We start from the raw sequence: 18691 nt of genomic DNA on the forward strand, positions 1-18691 counted from the left end.
AAAAGAAGTTAGACAAAAGACATAGGGGCCAGAGACGATTCGGAAGTAGAAAAGATTTTGTTTTTAAAAAAAGGTTTTGTGACTCTATAGGTTTTGTGACAAAGATTTGCCACACAGGAGCTCGAATTTAGCTCTCGGTTGCTTTGCCCGAAAGGAGAGTGCCTGGGTCCTGTAGAAGCTGTTGTCGGAAACTCTGTTCTGTGTCCCACTTTTGCTGTGTTTATAAAACCGAGCAACGGAGGTTTGATGGTCAAGGCACTCCGTGGAGATCATGAACTCAGCTCGGCGGTACATTAGCCCCGCTTTCTTTAATCGCTAACAAGGCCAAGGCAAATAGTAACCAGCACCATCAAACCCAGTGAAGTAAAACTAATAATGTGCGCTTGATTCTTAACTATAAAAGATAATGGTCAATTCTGACTAAACTGAGCTAATTTGGCATGTATTGTGTGTAGCTACTGCATTTCCAGCGCTTAGCAATGCGTCCCTTGGAGCTTAACCCCTATTTAAAAGATTTTTTTAAAAAGAATATTGTAGACGTCAGGGGAAAAGAAATACTTAAAAAAAAATCTATTTCTGGAAGTAAAACTATCCGATGGTCCATAAATTCCAGCAAATAAAATTCTGATAAATATCAAAAACAATAATATGGTGGTTTGAGGGAGAATCTACATTCACGGCGTGAACAGACAACGCTATCAAAATAAAGCTTTATTGATCTAAGAAAAATATAATAGATGCATTAATAGAGTCGTTAACCTGTTTTATTGGTTGGACTAAAATTAAAAACAAAAAGGGAATAAATAAAACCCGACAGCTCAGCCTAAGCAAACTCCGGTTGGGATTTTCAAAATGCATCATGTTAAATCATGATTTATCCATTTATTATATTCCATATAAACCCAAAGATACTGCATTGATAATCAAGGGACGCATTTCGTAAGCTAATTAAAATATGCTCTCATTTATAGACATGAGAAAACTGCAATTTTCAAAATTGTAAATGGCCTTGTGGTTTACTAGAGGAGTGCATACGCCGCCTATCTGAAGATAGAGTTGCAGTTTGCATTTTATACATCGCCAAAAAATTAATGCAATCGCAGTATAGTTATTTAATATTGGAACTGTCAGTTGTCAGGAACTAGTATGTGTGCCAGATTTTTTTTCCTGGATTTACTCCAGAGAAGGCGGATTTCAAACAGGAGGTTTAGGAGCTGCGTCCGTGCCAAGTTAGGTGACAAGTGACAGCCCCACTAATTTTATCTTTACTAGAAATTCTTCCAAGTTGAGAAGGGGGGAGGGGGGAAGAGATAAAAAGGGGGGGTTGTCTTGTTGTGGCGGATTATCCTGGTAAAAAATTAGGATAAGAATTAATTTTATTCCAGCTATTCCAGCCATCCACAGGCCTGCTCTCCTAAATATATTTTATAGTATATGTGTATCGCTTTACTCTTTTGGATTAGGAACATATTTTGCAAGTAATTCTGACGAGCTCCGAATTCTCGTGTGCGGCAGAACAAAATTCCCTCCAGCCGATCTATGAAGGGTTGACCTCATCGCCCGTCCCATGTCCCTGCGAAAAGAAGCGGTGCTTCGTATAGTCTGTATTGCCCTAAGCACTGTCCAGAAACGTGAGAGAGGGTAAAATCTTAAATATATAGGCCTATCTTTTAGGAGTATCCTTATTGAGAGTTTAAATAAACAAACAAACAAATGAATGAATAAATAAATAAATAAATAAAAGAATTTTGAAACTATATCGCTTCTGTCCCTTTTGCGCAGTCTTTTCTTTAAATGAGATCTGGATATAAAAACGTGTACATGTATATAAAAATAGCTTGTAGCATATTTTGGCTCTCAGACACAAACGTTCCAAATTCAGAGCGCTTAATGAAAAGACTGTGAGAAAAAGAAAAAAAATAAAAAAATGAAGCCAACAAAACACAAACCCGGAGAGCTTATGAAAAAGCCTCCCAGGGATTTGGATGTGGCATGTGAACTGAAGTTGAGTACGCGATTAATTAAACACAGTGTAGACACTGAGTTGGCTTCGCCTCTTGCCTCCGAAACATGCAAACCCAAATCATGTGAAATAATAAACAGTTATTGTAAGAAACAAGCTTGTTTTTTTTAAATATTATCCTATGACCGCGGCCGTCAGTAAACAATTCGTAACCAGAGGGCGCTTTAACTACTGCTGGGGGCCCTTTGATTTATTCAGCTGAGCATTGAATGGGGCAGGGAAACAACAAGGGGAAAAATAAATATTTGATCAAATATGCTGAGTTTAACTTGAGTGGTGTAAAATGAAATTTAGCAAAGGGACCCTCGGTGCTTGCCCTGCTCCTCCTCAAAACGTGACTTCTTAGACCTGACATTTCCGAGGAGAGGTCAAAAGAGATCAAAATCCGGGCCCTTTTAATGGAACATCTTTGATGAAATCGATAGGTTCCGATAACCATCTCAAAACTGCTCTCTACCGACTGAACATGTGCTTTCAACTATACTTTCAACGCTCCCCTACGAGCACAAGTTGAAAGGACTGTTTTTTGTTGTTGTTGTTTGATTTTTTTTTGTTTTGTTTATTTTAACTTCAAAAATACTACAGCACGTTCCCTTCGTTTACATATTAAGACGCTTAGGGAAACAAGGACAAAACGACCCCTATTTTCAGACAGTTATTTAAATATTGCACACTCTCCCGAAAGAAACGCGTGGATTAAAATATGCAGCCAAACCAGTATGTCCATATAACACCACCTTCCGCCCCCCAGCCCCCCTTCTCAAATGGAGACATAACAAAAACATGTGAAACTTTTATGGGCGAGAAAAGTAACCTGGAGTTAGAGATACTCGGAGAGAGGATAGGGTTTCAAAGCTGTAACCCAGAGCAGCCCCCAGCACACGAGAATGTGTGACTATTGTTTGTTTACAGCACATGTGCTATTTGAGATAGATAAATAGATAGATAGATAGATAGACAGATACATTGATACATTGATACATAGATACCTAATTCTGTTTTAAAACGACCATCGTGTTAATATGCAACCAAATACAGTTTTTAATATAAGTGTGTCAAATCTTGTTTGATACAATCTGTGTCCAGCTGCGATGGAAGAACTAGCCTTTAAGGTTACCAAACTGCCCTTACTGCACTACAGTTCAAGTCCAATAAGACCGTCAGAATTGTCTGTCATTTGCAGTCTGTGTTGCCATAGATCTATTTGATTGAAGACACCTACTGTTCCACACATAAATGTCAACTTTCATAATATTTCCAGTGCAATGATTTTTATAACTGGAAGAAATCTACAAGTCTCAATCTCTCTCTCTCTCTCTCAAAAAAAAAAAAAAAAAAAAAAATCAGATAACGTGGTTTTTCCACGTCACTGGCCAAAACTGAAAAGAGAAAGAAAAAGGTCAACTGCAACTCAGAAAGATCTTTCAATCTTATTTCACCTCATAAGTTTAATCACCAACTTCTTAATTTTTTTCCCTCCCTATGATTCCCTTCCAAAGTGCTTAACTGAAACAAAGTCGAAGCAGGGGCCATGCAGGCTCTCCAAGAAGCCCTGCGATAACAGCACATTCCTCTCATTGCTTCACGCTGCCGGGGAGAGCACTTACCTCGCGCGCTGCCCACCCCGGCCTCCACGGGCAGCCCTGTCCCAGGGGCTCGCTTGGCCTCGACAGCGCTCGCCGCCACCCTGGCCCACAAAGAGAAATAATTTAACGTGCGGCTCGTAGGATGCGAGGCAAACAAAGGCCAAGATTTTTTTTTTTTCCTTTCCAGGGCTGCTCCCCTCGGCCAGGGCGGCTTTGACATTGATCTGAAGATCGCCATCTCGTGGCAAGCCGGGCCCTGTGCCGCCCTGGCCACGGCTCTGTCCCGGCTCCGGCCCCGGTGCCGGCCCGCGCTGTGGTTCTCCTTGCCAGGCGCAACCTCCGCCGCGTTTATAGCCAGGCCCTGGGCATATGCGAGCGACGAGTCACGGACACTTTTTATGGCCACATTGTTGCAGCAGCTCAGAGGATGCGATTTTATTGGGCTAGGAAATCAAACCCCCAACCAGACGAACTCCATGGTTTGACTGTCTCTAGGATTGGCTCTGAATGCCAGTTAATTTTTAACCAGGAGAGGAAGCTTTCTCGCTAGACTTTCATTGCCATTCAGCTCTCCATCCGTCCCCCTGTCTCTCCCCGCCCGTCTGCCTGGGTTTGTCTGTGCGTCCAACTCTTTTTTTCTGTGCAAGCCACTGTAGCACACCAGACAAACAAACAAACAAGCAATCTCCCCCCGCCTCCCACCTCTTTTTTTTTTCTTTAATTTTCCCCCTTTTTTCCAACATTTCCTTTGACTAGACGTTGTCTGACTGGGTGGCGGCTGTCAACAAAGGCCCAAAGTCAGTAAGTCCTTCACCTCAAGGTTATGGGTGATGTCCAAGCAATACAGAAGTTCAAAGCCAGTAAACAATACGAAAACAGAATGTACTCTCTTTTGCTGATTAGGTTTAGGGTCAACATTCAAGATTCAAGCCCTCTTCCCCAAACACATTCCCATCTCAGCTATGGTTTGTTTGGGGTCCTCCCCACTTTCTAACTTTCTCCCCTTGTCCTCCACCCCCGCCGCCTCAGCCCACCCCCGCCTTGCCTTGGAGATCAAGGACAATTTCAAACAGGTCATTTCCACCCCACTGCCATGCGATTTTTTTTCCAAAGACAACAATTTTCGCTTGTACCTCCGCTTTGCTGATGGTATTATAAAAAATATGCCCCAACTGCTACTACCAACAGTTTTAAAGTAGATCCCCTGGACACATGTGATATGAAGCCAACAGCAAGCATCAAAACCCCTGAAAAACGGAGCTTTCCCTAAAGAAGTTAAGGAAAAGTCTATGCATTAGGCGAGCTATGGACACGCTTCATTTCTATTTCCACCCCGCTCCGGCTAAACGACGACGCTTGAGCTACTTGGGTTCACTTGTTTTCTCCATAATAAAAAGCGAAGATTCATAAAGGAGTAATAAATATCCCCCAAAGACTGAACAAGGCCATGAAGTGTTTTGAGTGCCATCTTTACATCAGGTAAAATACTAGGCAGTAACATAACACCAGAAAAGAATAAAGTTTCCTTTTTTTTTTATTTTCCTTGTGCGCTGTTCCACTGTATACATGCAACCAAATACTTTCGCATATTAAAAGAAAACTGTATATACATATAGACGATACATATTGAAAACAGTGATGTCATATAAAGATATTGCATTTTGTGAACTGTGTCAAAGAAATCACATCCACTTGGTAAATTTGTTGTTCAGAAAACATTCTTATCACCACGTTGTTGCACATGTAAAGAAATCCCACACCCTCTAGCCTCAAAGGAAAAAATATGGGGAAAAAAAGGCATTTGAACAAAATAGTTAATGGGTTCTTCTTTTTTTATTATTTACAAGTCTTGTAAAACACCGCTCATGTATGAAATATACATTCAGATATTCTCAACAGCAAATTACCTTAACGATAGAATACCGTATCCTTTGTAAACTGATATAGACTTTTAAATATTTTCCTTTTTTCCCCTTTTCTTTTTAAATTGCATTTTTTCACGCTTTGGTTCCTGCAGGGAAATATATATATTTATAGATATTTAAAATAACTCCAAACAATTCTCCATTCTTTGCATATGTCGACTGGGCAACAAAGTAGAGCTCGTGACATTTAAAGTAGACAACAGCAAAATAACCATATTTACATCGTTTGGCTTCTGATTAAACTCCTTCACTAGCCACCTACGAAAGAACATGCAATTCAGTTATTTTAATGATCCGATGTTATTGCATTGCACAACTCCAAGTTTCAATTAAGTGTTGTGTGGTATTTGCCAAACTGTCGTTCTCCACAGGTATTTCCTGAAGAAAGTTTGTGAGCCAGAAGCCAGAAGGTTAGTTTCCTTTATGTATTTGTTTCTCTTAAAACACTGAAATTCACACTTTTTTGCTATTTTCTTTTTAGTATTTATATATGATTTGTCTCCAAAAAAACTGGCAACACATAGTTAGTTGTCATAAATAAAATGTGAGCTAATTAAAATTTCCTAAATCTTTGCTCTTTTTTTTCTCAGTGATTGTTTCTTTACGATATATGGCAAATTTATACCTGAAATTCTTAAAGTAATTTTTTTTTCATTTTCTTCTCTTTCTCCCCCTACCCATTCCTCACCACCCCTAAACCCAAGAAAACAGGATTATACCCATCACTACATCCATATTACAACTGCTCATGATTGGCCTCTTGTAGATATGTCATTTTTTTCTTCTTTAAACCTCTTTTCTCCCACTTGTCTTCTCCTTTCAGACTGATGGTTAAGAGAGTACTGCCTCCAACACAGACATTTTCCTCTAGGAAGGACAAAAGATAATTTCCCAAAGTTTGCATTCTGCAGTGGTCCTCGTTACGTCAGCTCAACATGGGAAATCTCCATACACATATTCCACAGCAAAACCGGCAAGGGGGATGGACAGGCAGGCAGACAGACAGACCCCCGCCTAGTCAGTGTACACAGAGGTGCCGTCCCCACTCGTGGCTCCCCAAAGCCTTAACAGGGTGACCGCAGTGCTCGGAAAGGTAAGAGGTATGGGTTTTGCACCCAGAGGTGACGTGCACGTTAGAAATGGATGCCATGTGTGCCAAAATCAAATCGATTCCAGTTGATATGTAAATATATATATAAAAAAATCATCATCAAAGGTCCAGAGTAGATTTACATGTAAAACCTTGGATTCTTCTCGTCTCGTCAGATACACACCTCCTTCCCCAATGTAACCCCGTGGCTTGACCTTGTCAAGGGCAAAATCTGAATTTAATCTCGTCTTGAAAAACGCTATGAGTTTTAAAGTAGTGGATTAGCAGAGTAATATTGTAATCGGTCCCTGTTAATTTTTTTTTCTTTCATTCTTCTGTTTTGAAACCATATTTTCACTTGGCGGTCGGTCAGATTGAGCATTCGGGAGAGCTGCAGGCGTTTCTCTTTGTTTATGTAGACACTGAAGAAGAATTCCCTTTCCAGCTCTCTGATCTGATATTTGGTATAGGGGCATCTCTTTTTGCGGGTGCGTTGTCCACCTGTGGAACAGGGGTGGGGGATGAAAAATGGAGAGGTGGAGGGAAAAGGGAAAACAGAGGTGTTGGAGACTGCCAGGCTTGGGTCGAAACGCGCCCCTTTTGCAAAATGCTCGTTTTGCCCGCTCATCTCTGCGGCCGGCGCTGGCAGGTTCCTCGCCGGTCGCCAACCCAAGGCCGCGGGGAGCGCCGAGCATGGCTCCGCCAGGACTCCTTACACCGGCTCCCCGCGCAGCGCAACGCAGCGCGCCGCGCAGAGCCCGCGCAGCTCCGCGGAGGCCCGGGCTGCCTGTGCGGAGCCTCCCGCGCCCTAGTGAATCCTTTGTGGGCTGCTGCGCGGGGGTTCCGCGCCCTGCGAGCTGCCCTCACCTGGTCCAGGCAGCGCGGGGCCGAGCGCAAGGGACACGCTTCCCAGTGCAAACCGTGCGCTCCCCAGCGCTGCCTGCCTCCACACCGGACCCGCGGGTTTCCTGCTCCTTCTCCAAGCCCATATCGGCTATTCCTTCCCAGCAGAGAACTAAGCCACTAAGCCCGCTGCTAAGTCGCTGCACTCTCCCTCAGCCTGCGATTTTAGCGTACGCTCTCCGCGATATCAAGGTATTCTCCTCTCGATTAGCCATTACCATTTTAAACTTCATTAAGCAGAATATAAAAGGTTTCAAGGTTCAGAAGCTCTTTATATTAAATATAGACGCTTTCCCTTTAAAAGCTTCCTTTTCTGGTGCAGTTCATTGTTGAGGTATTTTTTCCCCCGAGCTGTATACTAGCTTTGACTTTTAAAAAGCCCACATAAAAAATAAGACTTTGACAGATTGAATAACAATTGTAAGTAACAAACTGTTGGACAGAAGGCAACACGTAATTGCCACAGTGCCTTAGTAAAATGGCTTCCTTTAGACAAAAAGGCCAGCTTTAGGTTAATTTGTTTCTTTTAATATATTGCTACAGTTCAGGCGGCTACTTTATCTGTTAAACACTGTTCTAGTGCGACCGTTAAAACGGCGATGGCTTTGAATTCAGCTCCTAACTAGACTTCTGGTGCAACACATGGCTTTTATAAAATCACTGGATTACATTGATATCAAAGGAGCCGGGATGCCCCTTTTTGCCGAATTTACAGGCACCGAACGCACGTTATTATATTTTCGAGAGCTGACCACAGAGCTCTTTTTTTCTTATTATTAAAAAAAAAAGAGAGAGAGAGAGAAAGAATTTTTTTTCTAAGGCATCCATTGCCCGGTGGGTATTTCACGGCCAATTTCAGCACTAAACACGTGATCTCGCCTTTTATAACAAAGTTTTGTTGGGGGAAATCTAAAGGCCCTTCATAAACCTTATATGCTTATAAAACAGCATATAAAAATTTAACAGCGGTGCTGCGCTAGATCGCAACCTCCCTTTCCTAAAGCGCTCGGGCGCTGCCTTTATACGTACTGGAGCTGCCGGATTTCTCCTCATTGTTGCCGGAAGATGACTCGGGGCTGCTGCTGCTCTCCGGCCGCCTCCGCCTCTCCTTCTCGGCGCCCGCCGCCGCCGCCGCCGCCCGGCCACAGCCGCCCTCCGAACTTGAAGTTGCCGCCGTGGCCCCGGCGGGCGCCTTCTCGCCACTCTTGTCCGCCGCATAGTCCGCCGCGGCTGGGGTCTCCGTGGTGCCATAAGCCGTCTCGAAAAACTGGTCGAAAGCCTGCGGCAGGACCCCGTTCCTGCCCACCGTGCTATAGAAATTGGAAGAGACGTTGGTGCTGGGGTGGTAGACGTTAGCTGTGTTTTTGCCGAACATCTCGCCCATGCTAGCAGTGTTGGTGGAAGGCAAGCAGTCTCTGTGCATGATCTCCTCTGCGGAGTAGCAGTGGGGCAGATTGTTCCTGGGGTGCCATTTACTCGAGGGATCAATGGCATATTCCCTGAAGGTAACTTCTCTCACAGGTTGGACCTGGGGTAGGTTGGAAGAGTAGGAGTATGTCATAGGGCGAGAAGACGGGGTCTGGGGCAAAAAAGAAGGGAGGCTGGAAAAATCAGGACCCGAGACGTAGTAAGTACAACTTGGCAAATACATGTTAGAGGAACAAGGAACACGCTCATCAAAATCCATCATTAGGGCTACCTCGGGCTCTCCGCATTAGCCGAGCTTAACATGATTCTCTAACGCAGCTGCCTCTTTGAAGCGGATCCGTGAAGTAAGAAATTTGGAGACGTAGGCTGACGTGGAGAGCTATCCCCATCCTTAGCAGGGAGGTGCTGCCCACGTGACGCCGCGCCGCAGTTGACAAGCTGCGCGCACGGGCCCTCCGCTCTTTGTAGCCATCTCAGGGGAAGCAACAGATCGTCACTTCGCTAGTCCTCCCCCCAAAAAAGCACGCCAGGTTCCTACGCCCCCCCGGTTCGCCTCGGGTCCCCTTAGCGGCCAGCGAGGCGCTCGCCTCCTCGCCACACTTGGCCGCCCGGCCGCTTGCAGCCGGGCGCTCTGGAGTAGAGAGAATTAGAAATTCCCACAGTGTTAGGTGAGACCTTTTCCTTGTTTGTTTGCTCGTTCGTGTGTGTGTGTGCGTGTGTTTGCTCGCTGGCATACTCCAAAAGGAGGAGGATTAAGGTAACGGTTTGTTCTAGAGAGCTGCTTACGAGCAGGAAACCTTCCTTAAGAAAAACGCTCAACCCCCCCACCCCAACACCCCCTCCCCAGTTTTCTTTGATTTGCTCTTTTTTTTTTTTTCCGGAAAAAGAAAAAAATCCCTAGCCCGGCAGGGTTTTTCTGGAAACATTTCTAGGAAGAATGTGCCAGGGTCAAGTCTGTACTGATTTTCATGGTGAATAGATTACATGCTTGCATTCATGTTCACTTCCGAAGCGCTTAGTGTCTTCCTTCCCTTACTTACATATTAACCTCAAATACCCTATGCGGCTTTATCCAAGCTTTACTAGAGGTAGTTAACAATATTGGATTCCCAGGACGCAGGTTCTCTTTCTTCATGCCCTTCAAACCGTTGCTTGCTTTATTTGCAATGCCAGAAAACCCTTTAAATCGCAGACCGCTGAGCAAAAAGTGTTTGCTGATCTCCTCGCCTCAACAGTGCTGCTAAATACTTTGGAAACCAGTGAACGTTGGACTATTCTGCTTTGACAAATATTCTAGGTTTAATTGCCAGAAGCCTAGTTAAAAATATTTGACATACTATTAACCCCTAGAAACAAACTTGCAGTACCAAGGTACTTTCCTTTTTGCTTCAAACCGTCGCTGAAGGCTGAGACCCAGGGAGACCTATTTTAAAAACGTGGTTAAACTTTTACTATTGTTGCATGAAAGGGATGATATAGAAAGCGGATTGTACAGGGCAGAGACTAAAAAGTACTTCTCTGCCAATAAAAATGCACACCCCACCGAATGTGTAGAGCCAAAGAAAACAGAGAAATACGCCAAAGAATACAGCACCTTTAGAGGCATGGACATCCCTAGGCTGCTGGAAAATATATATTTTTTGCTATTCTGATGCTCAATTTCAGAAAAGAAATATTTGGGTTCCGGCTGGACTTCGTGAAAATAGAAAAACAGAATAGCAAGCAACTGTTATGAAGTTGGCGATCTTGTGAAATTAGACATATTTCAAGACCCCTGCCCCTGTGGATTTCGGGAGACTAATGGGAGGGAAACTTAAATGTTAAGGAAATAATTTTTGGATTTCACCCCCTCCTCCTTCCCGTTCTTCTGCAGTGCTGTAGAAGTATTTATATATCCGGAGAAAGTTCTATAGTAAATTCTGGAGAACTTCGGTATTTAAATGTCAACATTGATTTGTTTATTTATTGCTTAGCTTATCGTAACTGACTCAATAACAAATCTAATCATGTTGTGCACAGAGAAAATATTCTCATTATGTATTTTCCCTACATTATAGTTAACTATTTCATTTGGATTCCAGCTGTAAATATCAATATTATCAAGTAATTACTTTGTAGTGGAGTAAACTAATTTATTAGCATTAATGTTTATATGCCTTTTTCTTATTTTACAAGGGTTAGCATTCACAAATCAACTGCTCTGGACATATCCCTGTAATGAACCCTCTATTTTGGTCTGCTGCAAGAACTTCTTATGCTTGCTCCATGTTTGGTTGCTGTACTTGAAATTAATGAATTAATCTTCGAGTTTGACATATTTGCTAGAAAGTGGATGGAAAGGGATCGCATGTCGTCAAAACCGCTAGCAGAAGACTGGATTGTCGTTTAGGGATTGTAAAAGCGTTGGGGGCTTTTCCCTCTGTCTGTCTGTCTCTCTCTTTTTTTCTCCCTTTCTTTTATTTTATGGGGGGTGGGTGCAAAATCTCTGGTTGGCTTTTTAATTAACGCTATAATTCCGCTCGCCTTTATCCTGCTCCCCCCCACACACACACTTTTTTTTTTTTTTTTCTTTTTTTTTTGATGTGGATATTGGAATCCCTCTTTTGGTATCCGAGCCCTGCTGTTTTTTTTTTTTTTCTTTTTTTCCCCCTCTGTCCCCCGCCTTCCTTCTGTATATGAAAAATCAATGCCCCCACCCAGTTCGCACAAAACCACCCCCCCCTTCCAGCAAAGAGGAATGCATAAGGATTTCAGTGACTTTGAGATAACAAAGGCGCCACCATTGCAGAGCCTCGCCCCGCCTCTGTGTGATGGCAAACAAATTCTTGCACTTGTATTAGGGCTTTTAAGGCTATAATTGAACACGGCGCGTCTAGGAGAACCGAAAACAGTTCTAGACTGACCTGCGGTTTTATAGCACTTTGGCAGTCAACTTCAGCTTGTGTCAGAGCAGACACGACTGAGCTGCCCGACGGTTAATCGTGGGACGCCACCTACTTGGACCCACTGTATTTTCCCCCTCCTTGCATTAAATAAATCTCAAACCTTGGGCACAGGAAGGGGCAACGAGGCTGGCAAAGGTTTGTACGTGGCGATTTGCTGCTCCTCTCTGCTCTTGGGGGCTGTCGCGCCGCGCAAGGCTCAGTCTTACCAGAGGTCGCGGCCGCCTCTGGGAAACAAAGGGAAATTAAGGCAAGGAAGGCGAAAAAAAAGCGGCTTCGGTGCGGAGACCCTTCTACCAGAATAGATGTGCACGCGTATGTGCATGAGCATATGCACGTTTGCACACGTGCAAACCCTCTGCAAACCCTCTACAGTTTTGCATTGCTTGTGCTCTGTGTGTGTGTACGCGCACCCCCGCTCCAAAAAAAAAAAAAAAAAAAAAAAAAAGAGAGAGAGAAAAAGAAAACAAGCAGTAGATCTGTTCAGTCCCGTTTTCCACGCGAGGGGACCCCCCCAAAAAGCTCCTGGTTCCGTCTTTGAGGGGGGCGGCGCGGGGCGCAACTCGCCCCAGAGGCACTCGAAGCACAGCCGGTCCCCCGCTTTATTTGCTGTTAAGTGAAACAGAGATAATGTACGCTTAAAACCCCGGAATGTGTGGGTAATTGCAGGGAGCCCGCTGTTAAGTTGCTGTGTTCAGCACAATTATCAATGTTGATTATTTGGTCTAATGTTGAATTGCCCCTTTAATACAGTAATTGGGACTTCCGCGTTGAGGAAGGGAGAAAATCGAGCCTTCCCGTCGCTAACCCCAATGAAAACAACATAAACAAAGGGAGGCATTTCATTTTGAGAAGCAAAATGCATTCGTTACGCCTTTCCGTGTATTTCGGCCGGATTAGAGAGGGTAACGCGGCTAAAAACGTTATGAATTCTGCAGCTCCACTGCAGAGCATATTGCAAAGGACAAATGCGGCCAAGAGGTGGAGAGAGCCTCGGAGCACATTTACCCATAGCTAAGCTAAACAAAACGAGGAAAAAGATACATCTCTTCTTTGGAGGAATATAAACAAAGCTAGGATGCCTCGATAGCCTCGCTTTTATATATACAGATCGCGTGCAAAGGGGACTGTTTAACTTACTACCGCTGTTCTTTTAAAGGTCAAGTTCTATAGTATCTAAATTGTTGTCTTTTTGTGCGGCGTTTTGTTTTAACAATTTTAAGGCTACTTTGCCAAGAGGGTGGGTGCCTGCAATTATCAGGGGAAGCGTGTACCGAAAGGAATTTATCTCGAGAAGAGCTAATTAAAATATTACGCGATTACTGGGTTTAATTTTTTAAAATGCTCCATATGTATCAAAACGGTAGGAATTGTTAAGGCTCGAAAACGAGGATATATCTCAGTGATGAGGAGAGCGTTTTGTAAGCCTATGCTTTGATTACAGTATGCAAAGGATTCTTAGAAAAACGTAATTGCAGGGGATTTGCAAGTTTTTTTTTGCCAACGAAAAGCACATCACCTTCCGCCTTTCCAATGAAAATAGCGCCATAAGGCAACAATTCTTTGCGAAATGTGCCAAGAATGCAGCTTCAGAGAAGGGTGATTATTGTTTTGATTTTACATATTTCAACCACAGAAGTTGGAGTTTTCTCCTTTCTGTTTCCCTTTTTGTGAGCTATGGTACTTGGCAATACGAGTTTGTCTGTATCCTTTATTTGTATGTGTATGTATTGCTCTACCTGTGCTGCTTTAATACTGTAATCCAAGAAAAATGTGTAGAATGTAGACAAAAATTTTCCAAGATGAAGCTACCAAATAATTCAAGTAGTTGGCTTTTGTTGTTGTTGTTGTTGTTGTTAGCAGCAAGATGAATTCTTAATTTGGGGGATCCGTACAGACTAATTATTGTTGAAAACGTGAGGCTGAATATGTATAAAGAGGGAAAAATGCATCAAGATTCCAGTAAGTATTATTTTGTCTTTTCTATATATTTAATCGCATTGCATTATGTCATAGTCATGTATTTATCAGATTTCAGTGTTTCGCTGGGCTGGAACATTTTAGATTTTTAATATCAATTATCCAAGCCCTTTCCTCTTCCACCCACTCTTTGCTTTTAAATTGCTGAGACGGAAAAGTGTGTGTGTGGGGTGTCGCTTTTCTCGCCCTCCTCCCCTGTTTAGCTTGAGCATTAGGATTAAACGCTTACAGACCTAAGGAGACCTAGCCGTCTTTGGCGGCCGACCACGATATTTTAGATCCCGTTCAGATGATGGACATTAGAGCGCTATATCTGAAATTAGACCCTGATTGTGATAATTGCAACAAGCAGAAATATGGAAGGCTTTTTTTTTTTCCAAGTCAGGCAGCTGATTCCAGAAAGATAACTTCTCCTTCTCGAGAACTATTTTCTTGCCCTTTTGTGGCCGAAGGATTTGTTGTTGTAACACACTCCCGGCATCTTTACAAGCGCGGAGAGTTTCTAATAACGGTGTGTGCATTCAGGAACCTTGGTTCTCCAAGCACTTTGCGCCCTCTCCTCTGCTCCTCTGAAGCCTCTCTAGATTTTGCCATTATTTGGTGTTACTATCTTCCCTCCCGAAAGAGGGACGAGGCGGATTGGTGAATAAGGTGGCACAAGGAGGTATTAGCTTAGACAATCAAGTATTTCAGGGATTGATTGAGTGGCGATCCTGCCATAAATGTCTCCTTTTCTCTCCCTGAATGCTCTGTGAGGTTTATCCCAACACTTCAAAACGTGAATTCATTCACAAATCCATTTCTTCCCCTGTACCCACATACAGGTGCAAGATGCCTCTTGAAAAAAAAAAAAAAAAAAAAAAAGGTGCCGAGAGAGCGATCTGCACCAAGAATCCAGCTCCACAATGCCCGCAAAAGGGAATTTCCTTCGTTATAATTCCACGATACAGAAAACAATACACTTCCTTCCGACTTTCACCCAGACCCACAGAGACCCAGGGTCATTACCATGGGTTGTAGTAAGCAGGTTCCAGTCACCTTTCATGTTCAAGTATTTTCTGTGGAATTAGGCAGAGCGGTTTGGGGAATATCTCCAGCAACGTTTTGCAAGAGCTCAGCTATTAAACATCTCACTTCACCGGACAGAGGGCAACGTCTCAGGCGATGCTCCCTTTCAAAGTCCTCACGCAGGACGGAGACTGCAATGCCGTTTGCAAATGCATTACAAAAGCAAGTGGACCAAAACATTTCATGACGACTTACATTTAAAAGTATTGCTACAACCGATGCCTTGAACTTGACCTTAGATTTGTTAATCCAGGAAATATATTCAAAGGGTGGGGGGGGAGGGGACCCATTGCGTTGTTTCTAACAAACGATTGTTTTTTCTGCCTATAAATTTAGCATGCAAACAGCAAGACGTGTAAAATATAAAATATACTCTCTACATTAAGAGCAGAAAGGCACGTAAAGCAAAATGCCTCAAAGCCGAGACAAACTCGTAGTGTTTGGGCTGTTCCTGTGATGCCCGGACCCGCAGTTCTCCGCACTCGGTACAAAATTCGACGCAAGGAAACAGATTTGAATTCTCAGTGAAAAATATTTTTATAAGATAGGTTCTCTCTAATGCACAGTGATTTTAACTATGATTTACAATTACTTTTTTTTGGTCCAACTCGCCAACAAACACATCCGATTTACTACTAACTTTATAGGAGAGTCTTATTCACATATCGCAAAACGCACCAAAGCAAAGACATTTCTTCATCAAGAATTGTTTCAGAGGGCGGATACAGGAAGTATCACTATACCAGGGCTGTCAAATGAACGACTTTTAAAATCCCGAACCTCACATTTTGGATAGACTCTTAAAGCTGCGTTATAATAAATGTATCTGTACTAGTGTAACCTTTACAGTAGTCTAGTAGTCTGACAAAAGCGAAAAACAGGATCTGGTGCTCAAAATGCAGCCGTTTTGTGCTGCGCTTAACAGCCGCCCTGGAAGAGCCGCTTGTTGTCTCTTCTTTCATATGTCAGGCAAAGTCACCCATAAAAATAGGTTTGCCGCTAATACTAATATGGCTGCTTTGCCTATGCTGGGGTCAAAACATGCCCAGTCCTCCGTTTATTTCTCTTTCTCAGGCCTTTAAAAAACACGAATTCGACTATCACTTTTGATAGAAATCGGCGTGCGTCGCCACAAGTTCACACAAGGCAGACGAGGCCGGGGAAGTATTGGCAAAATCGCTCGATTCAGGCAAGGCGGGGTGTGTGGATTATAGGTCGTTTCTCTTTCGTTTTTATTTTCCCTTCACGTATGCAGGCAGCATTTATGTAATGTATAATACGTATATTTATAAATACAGATGATTTTGTTAAAACTGTCATGTCTACATATTCGCCAGGCGAAAATGTTTTACATTTAAACCCATACAAGATGCTTTTGAATTAAAACCCAGCCTTTTGTATGCCTACCAGAGGCACCCCAACGCCTAATACCGGAGTAACTAAAAAAACACCCTCTCTTCGATTGCTCCTAAGCAAACCCGACTAGACTGGCCAGTTTATATGATGTGAAATAAATTAGAGCACTTTGCCCATGGCTTCCAATCAAGGCGATTACGAGGAAGTTCAGATTAATTCGAACTGGCAGGTTGCAACTCCCGGCTGGCATTTTTCTCTCTCACTACACGCATGCAGGGAGGAAAGCAGGCAGGTCAAATAGCCGCTCCGAGGGAATACCTCCTTCCCTTGCTTTATTCCACACGGAGCAGTCGACCCCTTGAGTCGACCCGTCTCAAGAAAGATTAAAAATAATACATCAGACGAGCACGCACAGATAGCAGGGAATAACATCCAGGAGCCGCTTTCCGGGGCAGCCTGCCCCAGTTCTGCAGCAAAACGAGCGCAGTGCGAAGCCGAACAACCAGCAGCGCCCCCGACCAACTCGCCCGCACTTCGGGCTCTGTCCCCAGCCTCTTGTGGCCCCCTTGCCTACCAGGAGCCTTCCTCACTTTCCACCTAGACGAGCCTGGCAGCAGCATCGCTGCGAAAGTGGAGCTTGGACGAGCGATCTTACTTTTCTAAGCGGGCTCCTCGTCCCGTGTTAACATCCTCCCAGACAGATTCCCCTTCCTCATCAAGCATCCCGGAGCGGCAGCCCGGCTCACACCAGGCACAGGGGGCCGGGTGGCTGATGAGGGGGTGGGCTTGGCCGGGGTAGGGAGCAGGGGCCTGGGAAACCCGCCTCAGAGGCCTCCCAAATGCTTCTCCTCCGGCCGCTTGTTTGTTGTTTGCTTGTTTGCTTAATTCACCACCAAGCAAGAGGAGAGCAGAAACATTCAGGCACTCGCAGGAAGATCACGAAAAGCTTACCCCGCATCCAGGAGTCTCTCGCCTGCGCAAAAAAAACGTCCCCTCGGAGACTGACAGCTACGGTCCCGCGCTGGGCTGCGCACCTCCATATCAACAAGGACGAATTGCCCTTTGTTTTTGTTTTTGTTTCCGTCCCTACAGATTAAATATACCCGGTCCACAGAGCTTTCCTTCTCGAGGTCTCAGTGACTTAGGCTGCTGTTGATTTGGTTTTGCACTTTTTGTTGTTGTTGTTGTTGTTCTAGGTGCTGTTTGTCTGCCTTTAATAAAATGGAGAGAAATCTAGCCAGTAGGGCACATCGTCCTTCCTACAAGCTTCAGACTCTCTGCGAAATGTACCAATATCACAGGCTCATTATTATAATGGCTGTTATTATTACTGTTATTACTGCCATTTATTTCTTCCTCTGTCTCCTCTCTCTCTCTCCTCATCTCTTAGGATTTCCGATGGCGATTTGCACACAAACAAGGTGACTGCAGGCGGCTAAAAGTGCTGTCTAATTCCATGGATTCCCATCGCAGGAGGAGAGAGAAAAAAAAAAAAAAAAAAAAGGAGAGAGAGAGAGTCCAAGTGTTTTTGATCACGGGACACCCGGCCGTTCCTCCCCAGTACACCCCGGGTCACAGTACAGTAATGACCGTGGGCTGTGCGTTGTAGGACTTGACCTTTCCTACGTAGAAGAGGGCGCTTTCCCCCACGCTGCGGGGAGGGGAGGGAGGGGGAACCACGGGAGGAAGGGAGATGCTCTCTTTGGGGATGTTTAATCACATTTCAGATCTAGGAGCGGGCAAATCTCCTTCCTTTCAGCACGCCATGTTGAAGCTATTCACTGGAGGGCTTTTTTTTTTTTTTTTTTTTTTTCGGAGGGGGGGAGAATGGAAAGAGGGGAGGGAAGAAGGGAGGGTGGAAAGACTTAATGAACATTTGCATCTCGTCCCCTAGTTCGTGAATCAACTGCATTCAAGGCGGAGAAGGGGGCCAGGCCGGGGGGGTGGCCGGGACGGAGGAGCCCTCCGACCCGCTTCTGCCACCCGGCCTTCTGACCCCCCCCCTTCCTTTTTTTTGGCCTCCTTTACCGGCCGTGTACACTCAGGGCCATCTCTTCAAATCATCATTAAAGTGCATTAAAACGCATCTAAAAGTTATGAATGGCAACAAGCAGCCTTTTAGCGCCTGCCAATATTTTTTTTGTATTAAACGCTGTCTTGATTTTATTGCGAGCACTGCCCACGGAGAATGCTGAAATGTACGAGGAATTGAGTTTTATTTAAGTCATAGCCAGTTTTTCTTTTTTTTTTCTTTTTTTTTCTTTTTTTTTACGTTAATTCGTAGGCTAAGGGCCGAAATGCTTACCCGCTTGTTCAGATGGATGCAAAATAGAGTCACTCCTCTAGAAGCACAAGGCGATTTTCTTTTCCGATCATTTCAATGTCAAGCA

The 18691-nt window shown here is 44.0% G+C and overlaps 1 protein-coding gene across 1 annotated transcript; it reads right to left on the bottom strand.

Annotated features, from left to right (window-relative positions):
- Positions 1-6407: 6407 nt before the first annotated feature.
- HOXA11 (homeobox A11) lies at positions 6408-9287 on the bottom strand. The gene is made up of 2 exons (XM_088519678.1): positions 8557-9287; positions 6408-7125 (listed from the first exon to the last, which is right to left on the bottom strand). The coding sequence occupies exons 1-2, from the start codon at positions 9215-9217 to the stop codon at positions 6893-6895; spliced, it is 894 nt and encodes a 297-aa protein (XP_088375804.1). The 5' UTR covers positions 9218-9287; the 3' UTR covers positions 6408-6892.
- Between the last annotated feature and the right edge of the window lie 9404 nt (positions 9288-18691).

The sequence above is a fragment of the Tinamus guttatus genome, unplaced genomic scaffold (assembly GCF_059628265.1).
Source record: "Tinamus guttatus ecotype Peru unplaced genomic scaffold, ASM5962826v1 Tinamus_guttatus_pri_ptg000067l, whole genome shotgun sequence".
In the NCBI taxonomy this organism is placed as follows: Eukaryota; Metazoa; Chordata; class Aves; order Tinamiformes; family Tinamidae; genus Tinamus; species Tinamus guttatus.